We start from the raw sequence: 16,613 nt of genomic DNA on the forward strand, positions 1-16,613 counted from the left end.
ATGTCCAACAGAGACACCCGGCCGCCATCCAGGCAGGGAAAACTCAGCCTGGGGTCCCAGAGCAGATGCTGCAGCTGACACAGCCCGGGGGACCCACATGCTCAGTACGAGGGGGCGACATGAGCCCCCCGCCGGGAGCTGGCTGCCAGCCCACCCAGCAGCCCTGCAGGCAGCACAGACCCCAACCCACCAGACTAGGAAGTTCCATGGGCTTTTCCACCAGGAACTAGGAATCCTGTCAGCTGTGCTGGCCTGACCTGGGATGAGCCTGGTCTGCCGGTGGCCGGCTCTGGGCTGTGGACAGACCGGTGCAAGGGTAGACGGGCTTCCTCTCTGCTGGAGCGCCCGAAGCTAGCTGTACCTGAAGGAGCATCAGCAAGACCCACTAGGTAGGACCTTGGGAGAGTGGGGCTGGTCTCAGCGATGTCCACTGTGGCCGCAGCAGCAGGAAGGCCCACCTGCAAGGGGGTCCTGCCCTCCCCGTGAGTCACTTACCAGCAGTTCCTCACCCCCGCTCCAGCTTCCATACCCAGGGCCTGGGGGACGCGGTGGGCACATGCCCGGTGAGGGACGCTGCCCCCTTGCTTCCCAAGACCCTGCGGCCAGCTCTGCCCCCGAGTGGGCAGGAGGTCACTGCTCCCCCAAGTCAGCGGGTCACAGGAGGCGGCCAGCACATCCCCAGCAGGAGCAGCGCAGGCCGATCCCTGCCTCAGGGTGCCGCCACCCCTGCCTTGCATTCAGGGCTCAGAGACGTGGGGGGGGGGGGGACCTGGGCGCGAGGGGGCCAGCAGGCGGGGGGGACTTGCACGGGGCCGGTGCGTGCTCTGGATGCTGTGGAGGCCCCAAGTCGGCCCACAGTGGGGTCCATCCCAGGGACGGGCCCCTCCCTCCTGGTACCCTACACCTGGCCGGGCTCCTGCTCGCTTGGCCACAGGGCAGGGGCAGGTCTGGTGCCTGGACATCCCGCCTGCCAGCAGCGTGGGAAGCAGCGGCCGTGCCAGCCCTCTGGCGGCTCACGGGCCGCAGACAGCAGTGCCAGCCCTGGCCAGCCCAAGGCCTAGCTGCAAGCCCAGTGGCGTCCAGGAGAGGATCAAAGGCTGTAGGCCCGATCGGGGCTGATGTGCTTCCCAGATGCCAGCTGGGGAAGCCGTTTCCTCGGCCGAGGGACACAGAACATTTTCCCAGACCTGGCCGAAGCCCTCCCCAGCCGGCGGTCCAGTCGGAGGACCTGGAGGGGGCAGCACAGGTCGTGGTCGCCCTCCAGCCCCGGGTCCCACCCATCGTCCCCCACTTCAGAGAAAGGACATGGGGGCTTTCTGTACAGAAGACCCCCTCGTCCATGGCAGGCTGGGATCTGTGCCCACCACCCCAAAGCCGCCATTAGGTGGTAGAGGTGGACAAGGGTCTGCGCCCAGACCACGGGGCCCAGAGGTCGGCACTGTGGACAGGCCCTGCACAGCGCTGAGCAGGAGGGTCCCATAGCCCGCACCCGCCCGCCAGCCGCACTCACCCAGCAGGTCCCGGGGCACCCTTGCTGCTCCTCCGCCGCCCTCGCAGCCCCCTACGCTGTGACATACACCCACCCATTGGGTAGCTCTGCCGTGTAGGGACGGGGTGACCCCTCCTGGCTGGCTCAGAGGGGCTGCAGACCCCCTTCCAATGGAGACGCACAGGCTGTAATCCCAGTGCACTGCCCTGAATCCACGGCCGTCACCCCCCAAGTCCTGGTCCCAGGGTACAGCACCGAGTACCCAGGCCCAAAACAACACCCGGGGAGGGGCGGGGGGGGGGGGGGGGGCGGGGGGGGGGCGACCTGCAGGCAAGGCTGGCAGGAGGGCCCTGCTCCACCAGGGGGCGCTGCACACCTGCAGCAGAGCAGAGCCAGGGGCACCGCCAGGAATCAGGAGGAGGCCCAAGCTCTCAGCTAGAGGCCAGGACCCTCAGCGCACACGTGTGCATGCACACACTAACATGTGATGCAGGGAACATGACACGCACTCATGCGCGAACACGTAGGAGCGTCACACATGACACGTGCACACTAACATGTTACACACGAGCACACATATGTGCCCTAATGTGCTGCTTGGGCACCAGCTATGGCAGTCATACATGCACTAGCATGTGCTGTGCCAGTGCGTACACACATGCACACTGTGTACATGCTGGCATGTCAGACACGGGGACGCAGGTCACCCTGGGGCCGGAGGCAGGGGCGGGGGAGGAACTTGGGGAGTAGGAAGGGGCCCTGGGGCCCTGATAGGAGCACCAGGCCTGATCTGCCGGGTCTCAGCAGCCAGGACCCCCGGCATGAGCCCCCGTCCCACAGGCACCTGCCGCTTGGGCCCCATGGTGCCCGGGGCCTGTGTCCCTGCCTGTCCCTCCTCAGCACAGGACCCAGCGGAACGGGCCCGGCTGCAAACCTGCCCGGGGCAGGAGGCCCTGCGGGCACTGTCAGCAGCAGCCAGGGGTGGACTCGCTGGCCAGGGGGGAGCCGGGTGATTGATCTGTTTCCTCCGAAGAAGTGGGGATGGGGGGCTGTGAGCACGGCCTGCGGTGTGGCCCCTGGAGGCCCCAGGAGTAGGTGGCAGCCCTGGTGCCCAGCCCCGCTCCGGGTCTGGAGCTGGTGCTCTGGGCCCATGCACAGCTCGGATGTCAAGACACAGAGAAGCGTCAGGGCCCCGGGCCTGGGAGCACAGGACCATGAGCAGTGCCCGGCCTCAGCTCCTTGCCTGGGGGGATGGGACCCGACAGGCCTGGGCGGCCCCTCACAGCCCAGAGGGGGCCTGGAGCAGGAGCTGGGAGCACTGCGCGGACAGGGTCACTCTGAATGTCAGTGGGAGAGCAGCTGTGGGCCCCAGCCCAGCGCAGGGAGTCGAGCCGAGGGAGAAACGGGGCCCGGGGAGAAACACGACGAGTCCAGGAGCCGGGCGGGGGCAGGCAGGTGGCTCTGCGGTGCCCCCCCCCCCCCAGAGACTCACAGTGAGGACAGACACGGGGCAGAGGGTGAGCTGGGCAGGAAGGGGTGTCTGGGGTCCCCACAGACACACCCAGACACGGACGCAACGGGGAGTCGCACCCCCTTTCCACATGGAAACAAGCCAAGACTCCACCGCGGGCCCCGTCAAACAGGCAGGGCTGAGTCGAGGAGGGCCGGGGGGGCAGAGCCCCTCCAGTCCCCTGAGCAGGCTTCCAGGTGGCCCCGATTCTCCAGAGGTGGGGGCCACCCCCTTTTCAGAGCCTCACAGACACTGCCAGGTCGGGGGGAGCTGGGAAGTCCCCGAGGGTCCTTGAGAGCAGAGACCCCTTTTGGAATGACATCCCTGCCCAGGGTAGGTGCGGGTGCTGACGGGCAACCCCCGGCACCCAAATACCTGCTGGAGAGACAGGACTGTGGGCGCCTGGTGGCAGGGCCACTGGGGCTGCAGCTAACGGGGACACCACTGGCCAGGGTACCCTGGGGATGGATGGGTGGAGCCCCAATGCCAGCTTCTTCCACCGCCACCCTCGGGTCCGCCCCCACCAAGAGAAGGCGGGAGAACACTGCCCCCCAAGTGTGGGTGCCAGGACATGCAGTTCAGGGGGGCAGATGCAAGTCGGGGTGGGGAGGGACGGGCACCAGGTTTCCAGTTGACAGCGCCCGCGGCACAGGTGTCAGACCCCACAGGGAGCCAACAGGAACACTGAGGTGCAGACCCCACACACACTCCAGGGCCAGGCCCAGGGGCCACTTCCCGGGAACCAGGGACCTCTGGCCCACCACGGGAAATGCCATGAGACCCCTCAGGGGCGCCCACATTGAGGGCCAAGGGGCACAGTGCTCACGGGTGTCCCCAGCGGTGATCGGAGCTGGAGCGAAGAGAAAAGCTCACCCCCCATCAGGGTTCCGTCTCCCAGGGGCCCCCCACATCAGGGGATACGCCTCTGGGAGGCCCCCATCAGGGTTCCATCCCCCGGGAGCCCCCATCAGGGATCCGTCTGCGGGAGCCGAGCCCAGGAGCCCACACACATTGGTGATCTGAGTCATTCTCTCCACACGGATCAGGGTCGTGGCCAGGCCGCCACCACTGACGACTCTCAGGCAAGCTCAGAGCAGGCCAAGCTGCAGGGCCCAAGGACGAAGGCTGGGGACACGGGCTTAGGGGCCCCAAGCCAGCGCCACAGCGAAGGGACGGATCCCCACCTCACCCCACCTCCTACCCAGATCTTTGTCTGTGGGTTTCCAGGCACCTATGGAGAGGAGGGCCACTGCCTGCCCATGAGGGAAATTCCCTCCTGGTCCACGGCCCCCGCCCCAACCTCATCCACGGAACCCCAGGTTCTCGCCCACAGCCCTGGACACCTCATCCACATGCCCTGTCTATGTCCTCCCCCCGCAGTCTCACCCCCCCAGCATCTCCCACCCCCCAGTATCTCCCAACCCCAGTACCTCCCACCCCCGTATCTGGCACAGCGCTGTCTGGGCTGGGGTCTGGGCCAGCACTGAACTGTCTCATCTCCTCCCAACGCTCCCATGTATTCCTGGGGCGACACGGTGGACGACGCTTCAGAGCTGCTGCCGCCGGGGTCCAGCCTGCGTGTTCACCTCTCGCTCCATCTCTTGACCCTCCACTGCCAGGGTCCCCCTGAGATTCCCCCTTGTGGGGTCTGTGAGCGAGCGGGGCGTGTCCCCCAGGGAGGAATCCCAACAGACAGGGGCGCTCACCGCATCCTCCCTGAGCACAGACACTGCAGAGCAGCATGGACCCTGACTGGAAAGCGAGCACCTCAGGATGATGCCGAGCCCCAAGAAGCACCTGACCCACAGCCTCGTCTGTCTAGACAAGGGGCCACAGTCGCTGTTTCCTCCTCTATGCTGGGGGGGCATGCAGGCCCAGTGGAGTGGGACGTACACCCCCCCAGCGGCAAAGCCCAAAGCGATCACTTCCTCCCTCCTCCTCCCTCCCTTCCTTCCCCATTTCCCTTCCCTTCCTTCCTTCCTGTCGGAAATCCCGAAACAAACCCCAGACTCACACCCACAGGCCAAGTTCTCCATCCCCGAGGTGTGAGCCGCCCCCCCCCACCCCCTTCCACCCTCTGCTCCTCCTGGGCCTCGGCTGCCGAGGGCCTGCAGGTGCCCACGGGGCCAGCACTGCCTGGAGTGCAGATGTCACAGGCGCTGCCCCGGAAGGCCCCAGGGACCGGCCTGACATTTGCGGGGAGGGTGGGGCTCGGCCAGCTGCCCGCTGAAGTGGCGTGAGGCCAGTGCGATGCTGGCAGTCCGTCCTGCCCACACCCACTGGCATTTGCCTCGAAATCCTCGCCCGAGTCAACCTCCTAGAAATGCAGGAACTTCGGGACAGCAGCGCCCTCTCAGGTGGCTGGGCAAGTGGCCTCACAGCAGCGTCCCCAGAGTCACCCTCAGGGCACCGCTTGCAGAACCAGGGACCCATCCCCGAGCTGCTCTATCCTGCAACAGCATAGGGGGCCCCCGACACACACACACACACACACACACACACGCACACACACGCACATACACAAACACACACGCACACATACACACACTCACACACACTCAGGACACGGGCTGCGGTGGGCACTAATGGCCTTCATGGCCCACTGGGACAGTGCCCAACCCCAAGACCATGGCCATGGCCAGGCAGACAGAGACCTCAAGGGAAGGGTCAAGGCTGAGCAAGTGTCCAGAGTCCCTTGGGAAGTGACACCCCAGTGGGCAGACAGGGTACCCCCAGCACCCAAGGGTGCCCCCCACACCCAGTGGCAGCTCCAGTAGCAGCTGGGCCCAGGAGATGGCAGCAGCAGGAATCGCCCAGTGTCCACTGGGTAGCTGGCCACAGGCATCCCCCAAACTCATACTGGAATCCCCCAACCCCACAGAGCTCCCTGGACCATGCAGTGGGAGGGGGGGTGGCTGGGATGCGGGAAAGGGGCTCCCCAGGCCGCCAGCTTGTTCCTCCACACCCGCCCTACTGCCCCCCACGCCGCCCTCTCGCTCTTGGCCTCCAGTCTCAGAACCTGGAGAAACACTGATCCCAAGTCAGAGGGTCTTGGGAACGTTTGAGCTGCCGAAAGAGACCAAGAAAAAGGAAAATCGTGAGCTCAAAGACACCCCGCTTCCAGCGCCCGACCAGGCCGCACGTCCCTCAAAACCTGCCAGCGGCCTCACTGTGCCAGCCCAGATGGAGCTCAAGGATCAGGGCCAGGTGCCACCCCAGGAGCACTCAACCACACCGCACAACACACGAGCCATGCGGGTGCCGGGGACTGAGCGAGGCGCCGCAGACACCCCTGGGAGCACTGCCACAGAAGTCCGGGTGGACAAACGGGAAGGGCAGGATGCGGGGGGGGGGGGCACCCAGGGCTGAGGGGAAAGAAGGGGCGGCTGGGGGAGGCGGAGCCAGCAGATGAACGGAGGGAGGAAGACCAGCGACCAGTGGCAGATGGTGGGTGGATGGTGGACAGACAGGCGGGTGGACGGGCACACGGGCGATGGGCGGATGAGGATGAGTATGGACGGGTGCATGGCTGGAGGGTGGACGGTAGGAGGGTGGGCACATGGAAGTACGGGACGGTATGGAAGGGACGAATGAGAAGCGGGAGGCACGGAGGGGATGGGGAAGGTGGTCGGGGATGTGGGGGGTGAGTGGGGGGGTGTGAGTAGACGGTGGGCCGGAGGATGGGGAGTGGGTGGAGGATGGGCGGGGATGGGCAGGAGGATGGGTGGGCACGTGTATGGGTGGGTGGTGGCAGACGGGGTCATGTGGATCGAGGGATGGCGTATGGGAGGGAGGGTGGGCGGGTGCTGCGTGGACGAGCAGGTCAGTGACTGCATGATGGGGGCTGGGTGGGTGAACAGAGGATCTTCTGCTCCCCAAGCCCCACGCCTGACAGGTCCCACGTGTGGGGGGCTCTGTCTCAGAGGGCCCCCCGCATGCCACAACCCACCTGCAGGCTGGTGCTCACTCGGGCTCTCACAGGCTGAACCTGCGACGTGGCTTTCAGCCATCTGGCCACTACACACCATTTCTCCTGGCCGCATCACCAGGCTTTCTGATGCCATGACTGTCCGCCCCCCCCCCCAGAGACCCAGGGACCCTCAACTCTCCAGCTTCGCTGCCAGCAACTCAGCAGGCCCTGCTGCCCACCACAGCCACGGGATGTGGGGGGACGCCTCTGGCCCGCCCCACAGCCACCTCCCGCAGGGACGGTGAGGGCCTCAGGGAGGGGCCCCGGGAGTGTCCACGGAGCCGGCCAGGGCCTGGCTACGGAGGCCTCAGAGAGGGGCCCGTGAGCACCACATGTGAGCACTTTCTGAGCAGAGAAGCCCTGGGGCGGGCCGGGGCGGCCGTGTGACTTGGACCAGGGGAAGGACCAAGCACGAGCCAGGTGGCCAGGAAGGAAGTGGAGAAGCCCCGTTGGGCCCTCCCCGGGGCCGCTCGGTGCCAGGGACATGGCAGCCAACAGCCACGCTGACGCGGGGCGAGGGGTACTCAGAGCCCTGCTTGGGGGGTTACTGGGGTGGCCGGAAGCAGCCCAAAGCAAAGCGAGGCACACACCACCCTCGGCGGCTGAGCCCAGAGCACGGAGGCCACCGGACCTGACCCCTGTCCCAGGAGGGCTCTGAGCACGACCTCCTGCGCCAGACCACCCAGCCCCCCCAGGGACAGGCCCACCCCCACCCTTGAGAACAGAGCAGCGGGGCTGACGGGATCGCGCGGACGAGGAAGCGCAGGCAGGAGCTGGCGGAATGTAAGGAATCCGACGCACTGACACCGCTGATAGGGTGAGACACTGAGTCTGGAACGAGCGCCTGGGAAGACTCATCCGAGGACAGCCGCCGAGGGGGCAGGAGCGGGGGTGGGGTGGGAGAGTTGCCCAGAGCCCCCGCAGGTCCGGGTCTGGTCTGTGGCGTCACAGGGCAGTTTCTCAGGCCGGGGCGGATGGAGCAAAACCCACTGGTGCAAAGTCCGAGCTCCCAGCAGCACGTGTGCTCCATGGGATGCACACGAGGGACGGAGCGACGGGGACTGGGCCTAAACAGATGCTGGCACACACAAACATGCACACACATGCATGTACGCACAGGCACACACACAAAACCGATGCAAGCACATGCGCGCGTGTGTATACAAACTTGAGCGTGCACGCACATGTGTGTAAAGGTGCACGGGCACCCAGATTCACACAGATGTAACTGTTCACAAGCATGCATGTACGAATTTGCACAGGTACACGTGTGTGCCTGCAGTATGGAATCACGCGCAGGAGTGAGCGAAGACTCCTGACACAGGCAGAGACACACTAACAGGCAGGTGTACACTTCTAGGGGTACCCAGGGGAGACCTGGGGGATAGAGGTGCTGTCTGTGGAGGTGAGGCCCTGAGACACCTCCAATGACCCCTGAGCTCCTGGTCCCAGGAAAGGAGCCGAGCCACTCTGGACAGACAGCGCTGTTCCCTCAGCCTGCCCAGGGTCAAGGCGATGACCCTCCTCTCAAAGGACTACTGAGTTACCCAGGAGCAGATCCCCTGGGCTCAGGAGGGGCCAGTTGTCGCCACCCCTACTGTCCACTTCCTGGGGGAGCGCTAGGGTGTCCCCCACACCTTCTCACCGCACGCCCCAGAGGCCGGCACCTCAATTCACATGTGCAGGAACTGAGGCAGGGCCTTGTCATGATTCCCCCCGCCCCACACTCCCTGACAGACACACACACACACACACACACACACACGCACGCACGCACCCTGTCCCACTGCACCAGGAGTGGTGGTCACAGTACCGCACCAGGTCTCCAGGGGTACCGCGCCTGCTGGCCCTCCTCGTCCTGGGTGTGACCCCCACCAGGCTGGGACCCAGGCCCAAGCGGCCCCACTCCCAGGCCCACCTGCCCAGGCCATGCGGGGCGGGCGGGCTCTCCAGCTGAGCCTGCCTGCTTCCCCCGCAATGATGCTCCTCTGATGCCGAGCTAGGGCCTGCCCGGCCAGACCCTCACCCCCCGACGGCTGCTCCAGCCCCGTCTCGGGTGGGGTCAGTCCCTCCCTCGCTAGGAACAGACATGGCGACCTGGCACTGGTCTCCTGCAGCGCTCAGCTCTGGCACGAAAATGGAAAAAGTGACTCAGAAATCAGAACGGGCAGCTTGCCCCGGAGCAACACGCCGCTGCCACCAGCCCGGCCGCCGGCCAGGAACGTGGGGGCCCGGAAGTCAGGTTCCAGCCGCCAGCCCTGGGCCTTGGAGACACACCGGACCCCCCACTGTCCTCCCTCCCCAGAACAGGCTGCCGAGGGCAGACCCCAGGGGCGAGGAAGGTGGACCAGCTCCAGGGAGCACAAGACGCTCGCCCAGACGGGGCTCGTCCCCACGAAAGGTGTCCCCTGCCCGAAACAGCACAGAAGGAAGCAAAGCTCTGGGAATCTGCTGACCTGAGAATCTTCTCAAGCGCCAGCTGACCTTTTGACCCTCAGTCCCATTCTGGAGGGCTGGCTCGGAGGGGCCTGGGACTGCCTCCCCCGGGCTGTCACCCGGCCTGCCCCAGCCCCCACGCCCGCCAGGGCTCAGAAGCTGGCCCTGCCTGCAGCCCCTCCCTGGGACCCAGGGATCCCTCTCGGGCCAGGCAGCTGTTTGCAATCGGGAGGGGAGCGGAGGCTGCACGCAGGGGGGACCAGGGCGTGTGAGGACAGGCGCTTCCCAGGGACCCGCGGGGGCCCCAGCTCTGCCCGGCTCAGCCACGGCGGCCGCAGCACGGACAGCAGGAAGGAGCGTGGTCTTCTGAGGCTGGTGGGGACGGATGGGTGGGGCCGGGGGTACAGCTGAGGCCTCGCAGGTGTCAGGCCCAGGGTTCCGTCCCCCGCGCCCAACCAACAACCCAAAACTGCAGCTTGCCAGTCACTCGGGTGTGGGTCCGGGGCAGCAGTCACACTGCGGGGACCGTGCCAGCCCCACACACCCCTTCTCGGCATCTCAGAACTAACTGGAGGAGCACTGTGCCCAGAGTCCCCAGGAGTGGCTGCCACAGACCTCCCCCTCCCCGCTGCAGGCCACCAGGCACCGTCCCTGACCCCGTCCCAGCCCAGATAGGGTCCACTCCCCAACTTCCCCTCCCAGCAGCTGTGACGCCCAGGAGCCCCCCCCAAGTCCGCTGGATCTCAGTTCCTGCTACTGCGACACAGCGCCCAGGCCCAGCTCCCCCGGGCACCGTCCGGTCAGGGCAGAGCAGGTGCCCTGAGGTGCCAAGCTGGCCACCGCCCCTCCCTGTCCCTGTCCCCACCCCCGCCGGTGCCCCTGTGGCCTCCTCTGAGCTTGAGCGAACCTTCCACAGTGGCTTCTACAACCCAAACTCCACTACAATAGCGGGGTTCGCAGGAGAACAGGGGGCGCACGGCTGCGGGGGCACTCGCACCCCTCCTGCACCTCCGACTCAGCGCATCCCCAAACAGGAGGTGCCCGCCGCTGCTCAGACCCCCGTGCCCCCCAGAGCTGCCCTTCCAGCAACAGGGAACCCCTGCTGAGCCCCTTGCCCAGAGCTGCACCCCCACTTGGCAGCACGGCTGTCCTCCGGGAGCCCCCTAGAGCGAGGCATTTGGGTGGGGAGCTGCAGCCCCCTGTCAGTCAGTCACTGGGGTGCCCGGGCCGGGGGGCTCAGGACACTGGCAGGGTGCCCCACCTGGCACCTAATGCCCCAGAAGTGACCTGATGCTTAAGAGGCCCAGGGCACCCTCTGTGCCCCCAGAATCAGCCCCTCAGAGCCACAGGCCGAGGCCAACTCAGCACACGTGGCAAAGCCCACGGCAGAACTGTCCTGGTCACTGAGCCATGATGCCTCCCGGCTTCTATGCCTGTGTCACCGAGGGGAAACTGAGGCACAGAGCAGCGCTGCCACACTCAGCCCCCAGCCCACAGGACTGGGCCCATTTGCCTCCCTGTCCCCGACCTTCCGCACCCCCAGGATCGAGCCCCCGTTGGGGTGGGCAGCATCGGTGGGAAGGGCACATGGGCAGATGGCACATGGCGGCCCATCAGGGTGGAGGGTCTCCAAAGCGTGGTCCACACTCCCAAGAACGTGGCAGGAAAGCAGCTTCCGCTGTCGCCCCAGGCCACTGAGGCAGACTCAGGAGTCAGCAGCTGGTCCCCGTACGACTTTCGGGGCGGCTCAAGGAAACCAGCGTCCACCATGGAGGAGGAGACCGCAGCCCGAGAGCCGAGCCCTTTCCTGTGCCCCCAACTCTCGCCCCACCACCCTCACTGCAGCACTCTGGGGGTCCGTGGGGCAGCCTCAGTCGCGCCCACAACACCCCCGGGGGACTCTCCCTGTGGCCCCTGACTCAAGCAAGGGGGTGCTCTGGTGAGTGAACACCGGCCCTGCATGCACCCCGAGGCCCCGGGTCCCACAGCTCCACTGAGCCCGAGATCCCCTGCAGGCAGGCAAGGCCTTGGTGCCTTGGGGGAGGCTGAATCCGAGCTTGGAGCTTCGCAGGGCTCCACGGTTCCCTGGGAAGTGACCAGAGGAGGGCTAGGCCTTCTGGCTCTGGGGGCAGTACCCCTTCTTCGCGCAAAGCCACAGGCCCACCCCTCTCCTGGGAGAAGCATAAAGCTGCACCCTACTCCTTCCCTCCTCCAGGGGTGTCCCGAAGTGCAAGAAGCATGCGCACGGGGCAGCCACTGGCAAGCCCGTGGGGACCGAGACTATGTCCCCCAAAGGTACCCCTGCCCTGACTCAGCACGCCAAATCAGACTGAGGGCCAGGCCCAGGCTGTGAGTCCGCTGAGCAGGCCCCTGGGGCCCACGGGTACACAGCTGTTCCCGGGGGCCTCTCGTTGGCCGTGATTGGGGTCTCTTTCAGGGACCCTGGTGTCCATGAGATCCTTCCATTCAGTCCTTCCCGGGCTCTGACCGTGAAGACAGTATTGTAATGGCATGACAGCACCTGGTGGAGTGTGCTAGTGTGGGGAGGTGGGGACCCCAAGACCCCCGTACATCCACACACAGTGGCCACCACACCTAACCCAGGGCTGCTGGGATGGTCACAAGGACCTGCAGGTAACTCCAAAGCCAATGCCAACAGGTGCTGGGGTGGACACAGAGGGAAGACCCATCTGTCGACCTGGGGCCTCTCCCCAAGGAGAGACCCCTCCCCAAAACTTCAAGTAAGAAAGCAGGTTGTTCTCTGGTTGGTGCCTCCTTGGAATGTGCGTGGCTCCTCTGATTGGCTGATGTCTCACTAGGCTAAGAGCTGCCTCGCACTAATTGGCCAGTTTCTCACTAGGCTAGGCGCTGCCTCGCTCTGATTGGCCGGTTTCTCACTAGGCTAGCCGTTGCCTCGCTCTCATTGGCTGGTGTCTCACTCGGCTAGGCGCTGACTCGCTCTGATTGGCCGGTGTCCTGCAGCTGACGGGCCTACTGGGTGCGAGCTACTGCTCAGGGGTCTGGCTGAGCCCGTTGGCTCACCCAGTGCCCCGCTCGCCCTGCGGGCCCCGGGAAGCACCCCTGGCCGGCGCCCCTCCACCTCGGGGCCTCTGCGTGGGCCTCGCCTGGCAGCCCAGCGCTCCGCCGCGTCCCGGGCCGGGTTTCCCCGAAAGAGCCGGCGGGAACTAGAGAGCGCGGCTGACGCAGGCGCACCGCGGCCGGAAAGTGGGTCAGACTGCGGTCTGCTGGGCTGAGTCACCCGGGGCGCCCTGATGTGGGCTGCGCCACGGCGCCACAGCGCGGGACGGGTGGAGCCACAGCCCGCGGGGAGCCGGGACCCTCCCGCACTGCTTCCCGCACCTGGGGCCCGCAGGCCCCGCCTGCTCAGGCACGCACCGGCCCGCACATGGATGCAGGCATGCACACACCGCCCACACACATGGAAGCAGGCACGCGCCCCGTCCCCTACACACGCACACATACACACAGATGTAGGCACGCACGCAAGACACATGGATACAGGCACACACCCAGCCCGCAAATACGCATGCACGCTCATACCCGCACACAAGGACACTAGCATTCACCCAGCGCACATGCACACAGGCATGCAGACTCCCACCTGGACGCACCGACACCCCCCAGTGCTCCACCCCGCAAACCACCAGGGTCCTGGAGGTGGGATGGGGCAGGTCCACTCCCCTCTGTGAATCCCAGCTCTTCCTCCTAAAGTGGGGTGACCTCCTCTAGCTCACACAGGGGTTGGGCTGGACCGCCATGCCCAGCACGAGCAGTGGGGAGGGGGCCGCAGGCTCAACCGCACGCAGGGAGCCCACAAGACCCCAAAAGCAGGGCAATCCCAGCTGTCCAGCAGAGAGGGGAACTAAGGCCATGTGCTCAGAGCCGCGAGGTCCACTCTGACACATCCTGGGGTGAAGTGTGGCAGGGTTGCCCCTACCGGGTCAGGGGCGGCACCAGGGGTGCAGGGGATGAGTGCCTGGAACACATGTCACCCCCCGGCCCCCAACAGGCCTCACAGGGGGGCACAGGGGGCCCTGAGCTGTGGGGCACAGCCCCGCCTCTGCAGCCACACCCCCCTCTCCCTTGTATGAGAGGCTGCAGCTGGGCAGCCAAACCTGGACCCCCTCACTGCCAGGGACACCCACCACAGAGACCGGCCCCCCAAGCTCACTGGCCTCCCTCTGTGCTGAGAAGGGCCTCCCACACCCCTCTCCCCACGCTCCTCACCCTAGCCACACCCACTTGACCCCACAAACTCACTGCCGAACAGAAAAACCAAAGCAAGCCCCAGAGATGCACCAGGACCTCCCGGGGCCAGTGTCGGGGCAGACGCTCCGCCCACCCTCAAGAGGGGCAGCCAGCCAGAGACAGGAGCAGAGTTGGGAGGACCAACGGACAGACTGGCAGGAAGGGACAGCACCCACATCGGCCCTGGCCACGCCCTACACCTCAAGGCTCCACCCCTACCTCTGCTCTCCACCACCCCAGGCTGCAGACAGGGCTTCCGGGAGGGGTGTGCAGGGGTGTGCGGGGAGCAAGGAGCCGGCACCCCGCCAAGGGAGCTTTAGAAGGTGCTGGAATGGAGGAGGGGGGAGCCAAGGAGGAAGAAGGCAGGAGGAGGGAGGGAGGAAGGAAGAAGGGAGGGAGGATGGAGAGGAGGAATGGAAGAGAGGGAGAGGGAAGGAGAGGAGGGAGAGGAGGGGGAGAGAAGGAGGAAAGTAGAGGGAGAAGGAGGGAGGAGAGGAGGAGGGAAGGAGGCGAGGGAGGAGGAGAGGTGGGGAGAGGGTGGAGGAGGGAGGGGCTGCAGGCTGAGGCCCAGCGCCTCCTGTGTCGGGTCATCTCTGGGTCTGCACCCCTGACCTGAGCAGGCAGCGGCTGTCCTGGGAGCCGAGGGCCACATGTGGAAGGTGAAGCACCCATAGCGGAGCGGGGAGGGGCCACGCCGGTCCGGCTGAGCTCGGGCCCAGAGCCTGGTCCCCGCTCTGGGTTCGGGGCCTTCTGGGGTGCGCCCCGCCCTCCGCTGCCGGGCCTCTGCGTGATCGGCGACGGTCCAGAGGGGACGCCCGCCCGAAGCCTCCCAGGGCTCAGAGCGTGGTGGCCGTCTGCCCTGCGGCTGCTGTCCCCACCCCAGGGCAGACAGAGATAGGGGCACAGGGCCGAGCTGCTGGCTCAGCTGAAGGATGGGGCGTCGGCTCTGACCAGCACCCCGGGGAGGATCGGGCACTGCCCTGAGCCACTGCCGTGGCCCCACCGCCACCCAGGCTGGCCCCGAGCCGGGAGGCCGAGGTCTGGGGGCTGCTGGGCTGAGGCCCCCGCCCGCCCCCGCTGTGGGCTGCAGGAGGCCGGGCCAAGCGTGGAAAGGACGGTCTGCAGCCAGCTTGATTGAGTCAGAGGAAACTTAACCATTCGAGGCCAGGAGCCCCACCAAACTTGGAAGAGTCTTCCCACAAAATCCGTGCAAAAGGCGCCACGTGACGAGCGCCGGCCAACGCCGAGCTGCGGAGATGACCTCAATTTCCAAATATTGGGGTCATGTTTCAGTTCCCATCGTCGGCTTTGCCCGTTACAGCTGTAATCGGCCCCAAATGCAATATTCCTTCTCATTCCTTCACACACTTGGCCCCAGGAAGGTAGTGAGCTGCGTGTCCGCATGTTCAGAGCAAACTCGGAAAACATCTGGCAGCTGTGGGGGGTGGGGGGGGTTGGCTGGCCCAGGACCCCTCCGCCCGCCCCAGCCAGGGCGGACAATGACGCACGCCCCCCACCCAGGCCTGGAACACAGAAACCCACCCAGAACCAGACTCTTCCCATGCTTCTCCAGGGGCCCAGGCAGTCCGGGTGCCCCGGCCCCCAGCCCCCGCGCCGCCCCCACAGACAGGGGGCCCCTGGAGGGGGCAGCCCAGCCCCAGCCCTGCTGATGCTCTCTCCACAGGCGCCCCCAGCCTTGGGGGTGGTGACCCCGCGACGGGCTCCTCCCCAGGCTCTGAGTCATCAGAGGAGCCAGGCAGGACAGGGCCAAGTGCGGGGGTGCCCACGAGTGACCAGACCACAAGACACCCCCGAACTACAACTCTTGCCCGCAAGCCCCACTGCCCCGGCCTGCGGCTGACCCGGGGCCACCCAGGGCCCCAAGCCAGAGCCTGCTCCCCATGAGGTGCCCGGGCACCGCTGCGCGGGCAGGAGAGGGGCCGGGACGGAGCCCCCTCCCCGCGCTCCGCCGTCCGGCAGGGAAGGGTCTCCCGGGCCGGCCCCAGCGGCGGGCCGGTCCAGGCTGCACCCGGCGCCCTGCGCCCACCTGCCCAGGGGACTCGAGCGTCCAGGGCGTGTCCTCGCGCCCAGAGGGGCTCCGAGCGCCCGCGCCCCCCGCCTCGGCTGGCTGGCAGGGGCGGGCCGGCCCCGCCCTCCCACTCGGCGCTGCCGTCGGGGGTCCCGGGGCCCGTTTCCGGAGCCGCGGGCCGCCGCGGGCGCCCCTCCGCGGGGCGGGGGTCTGCCGGGAGCCCCGCGCCGGCCCGGGGGGCGCTGGGCCGGCGCTTACCTGCGCGGCCGGGCAGCGGCGCCCAGAGCAGCAGCAGCAGCGGCAGCAGGCGGGCCGGCCGCGGGGCGCGCGCTTTCCAGCGGGTGTGGACGTCCATGCCGGCGGCGGGCGGGCTAGGCGGGCATGAGGGGCCGCCGAGGCGGCGGCGGGGCAGCGCGCGCACTGGCGCCGGGAGCCCGCTGCGCTCCGAGCCGCTCGCAGCCGCCGGCCGTCCGCGGGCCGAGTGCGGGGCCCGCGGCCGCCGCGCACTTTTCCCCCCGCGCCCGCCCTCCGGCCGCGCGGGCCAATCAGCGCGCGGGCCCGGCCCGGCCCCGCCTGCCACTGGGCGCCGCGGGCGGGGGCGGGGCGAGGGGCGGGGCGAGGGCAGGGAGGGGCGGGGCGGGCGGGACCCCGCGCCTCCCGCCCGCGCCCGCGCCGGACCCCCGCCCTCCCGGCCCGACGGCAGACGGCGCCCGGCCCGAGCCAGGGAGAAGCTGGCCGGGACCCCCGCCCGCATCCCAGCCCCGCCGTCCGAGCCGGTGACTCAGGCCACGTCGGCGGGGCCGCTCCCCGCCCCGCGGGACCTCGCAGGGGCCAGGGGCACGGAGGGAGCCGCCACGGCGCGGACCGGGGCGGGGGCGGCCGGCGGGCTCCGTGGGGGCTGCCCCCTGCC

General features: G+C 67.5%; 1 protein-coding gene across 1 annotated transcript in view; it reads right to left on the reverse strand.

The window, feature by feature from the left end:
• Nucleotides 1-16,081, reverse strand: part of COL5A1 (collagen type V alpha 1 chain) — a 72,185-nt gene extending 56,104 nt beyond the window's left edge. The window contains exon 1 of the mRNA XM_056132719.1: nucleotides 15,962-16,081. Within this exon, the coding sequence (XP_055988694.1) occupies nucleotides 15,962-16,058 (97 nt within the window). The 5' untranslated portion in view covers nucleotides 16,059-16,081. The remainder of the gene's footprint in view (nucleotides 1-15,961) is intronic.
• Nucleotides 16,082-16,613: the final 532 nt, after the last annotated feature.

This window comes from Sorex fumeus, unplaced genomic scaffold (genome assembly GCF_029834395.1).
Source record: "Sorex fumeus unplaced genomic scaffold, SorFum_2.1 ptg000095l, whole genome shotgun sequence".
Classification (NCBI taxonomy): Eukaryota; Metazoa; Chordata; class Mammalia; order Eulipotyphla; family Soricidae; genus Sorex; species Sorex fumeus.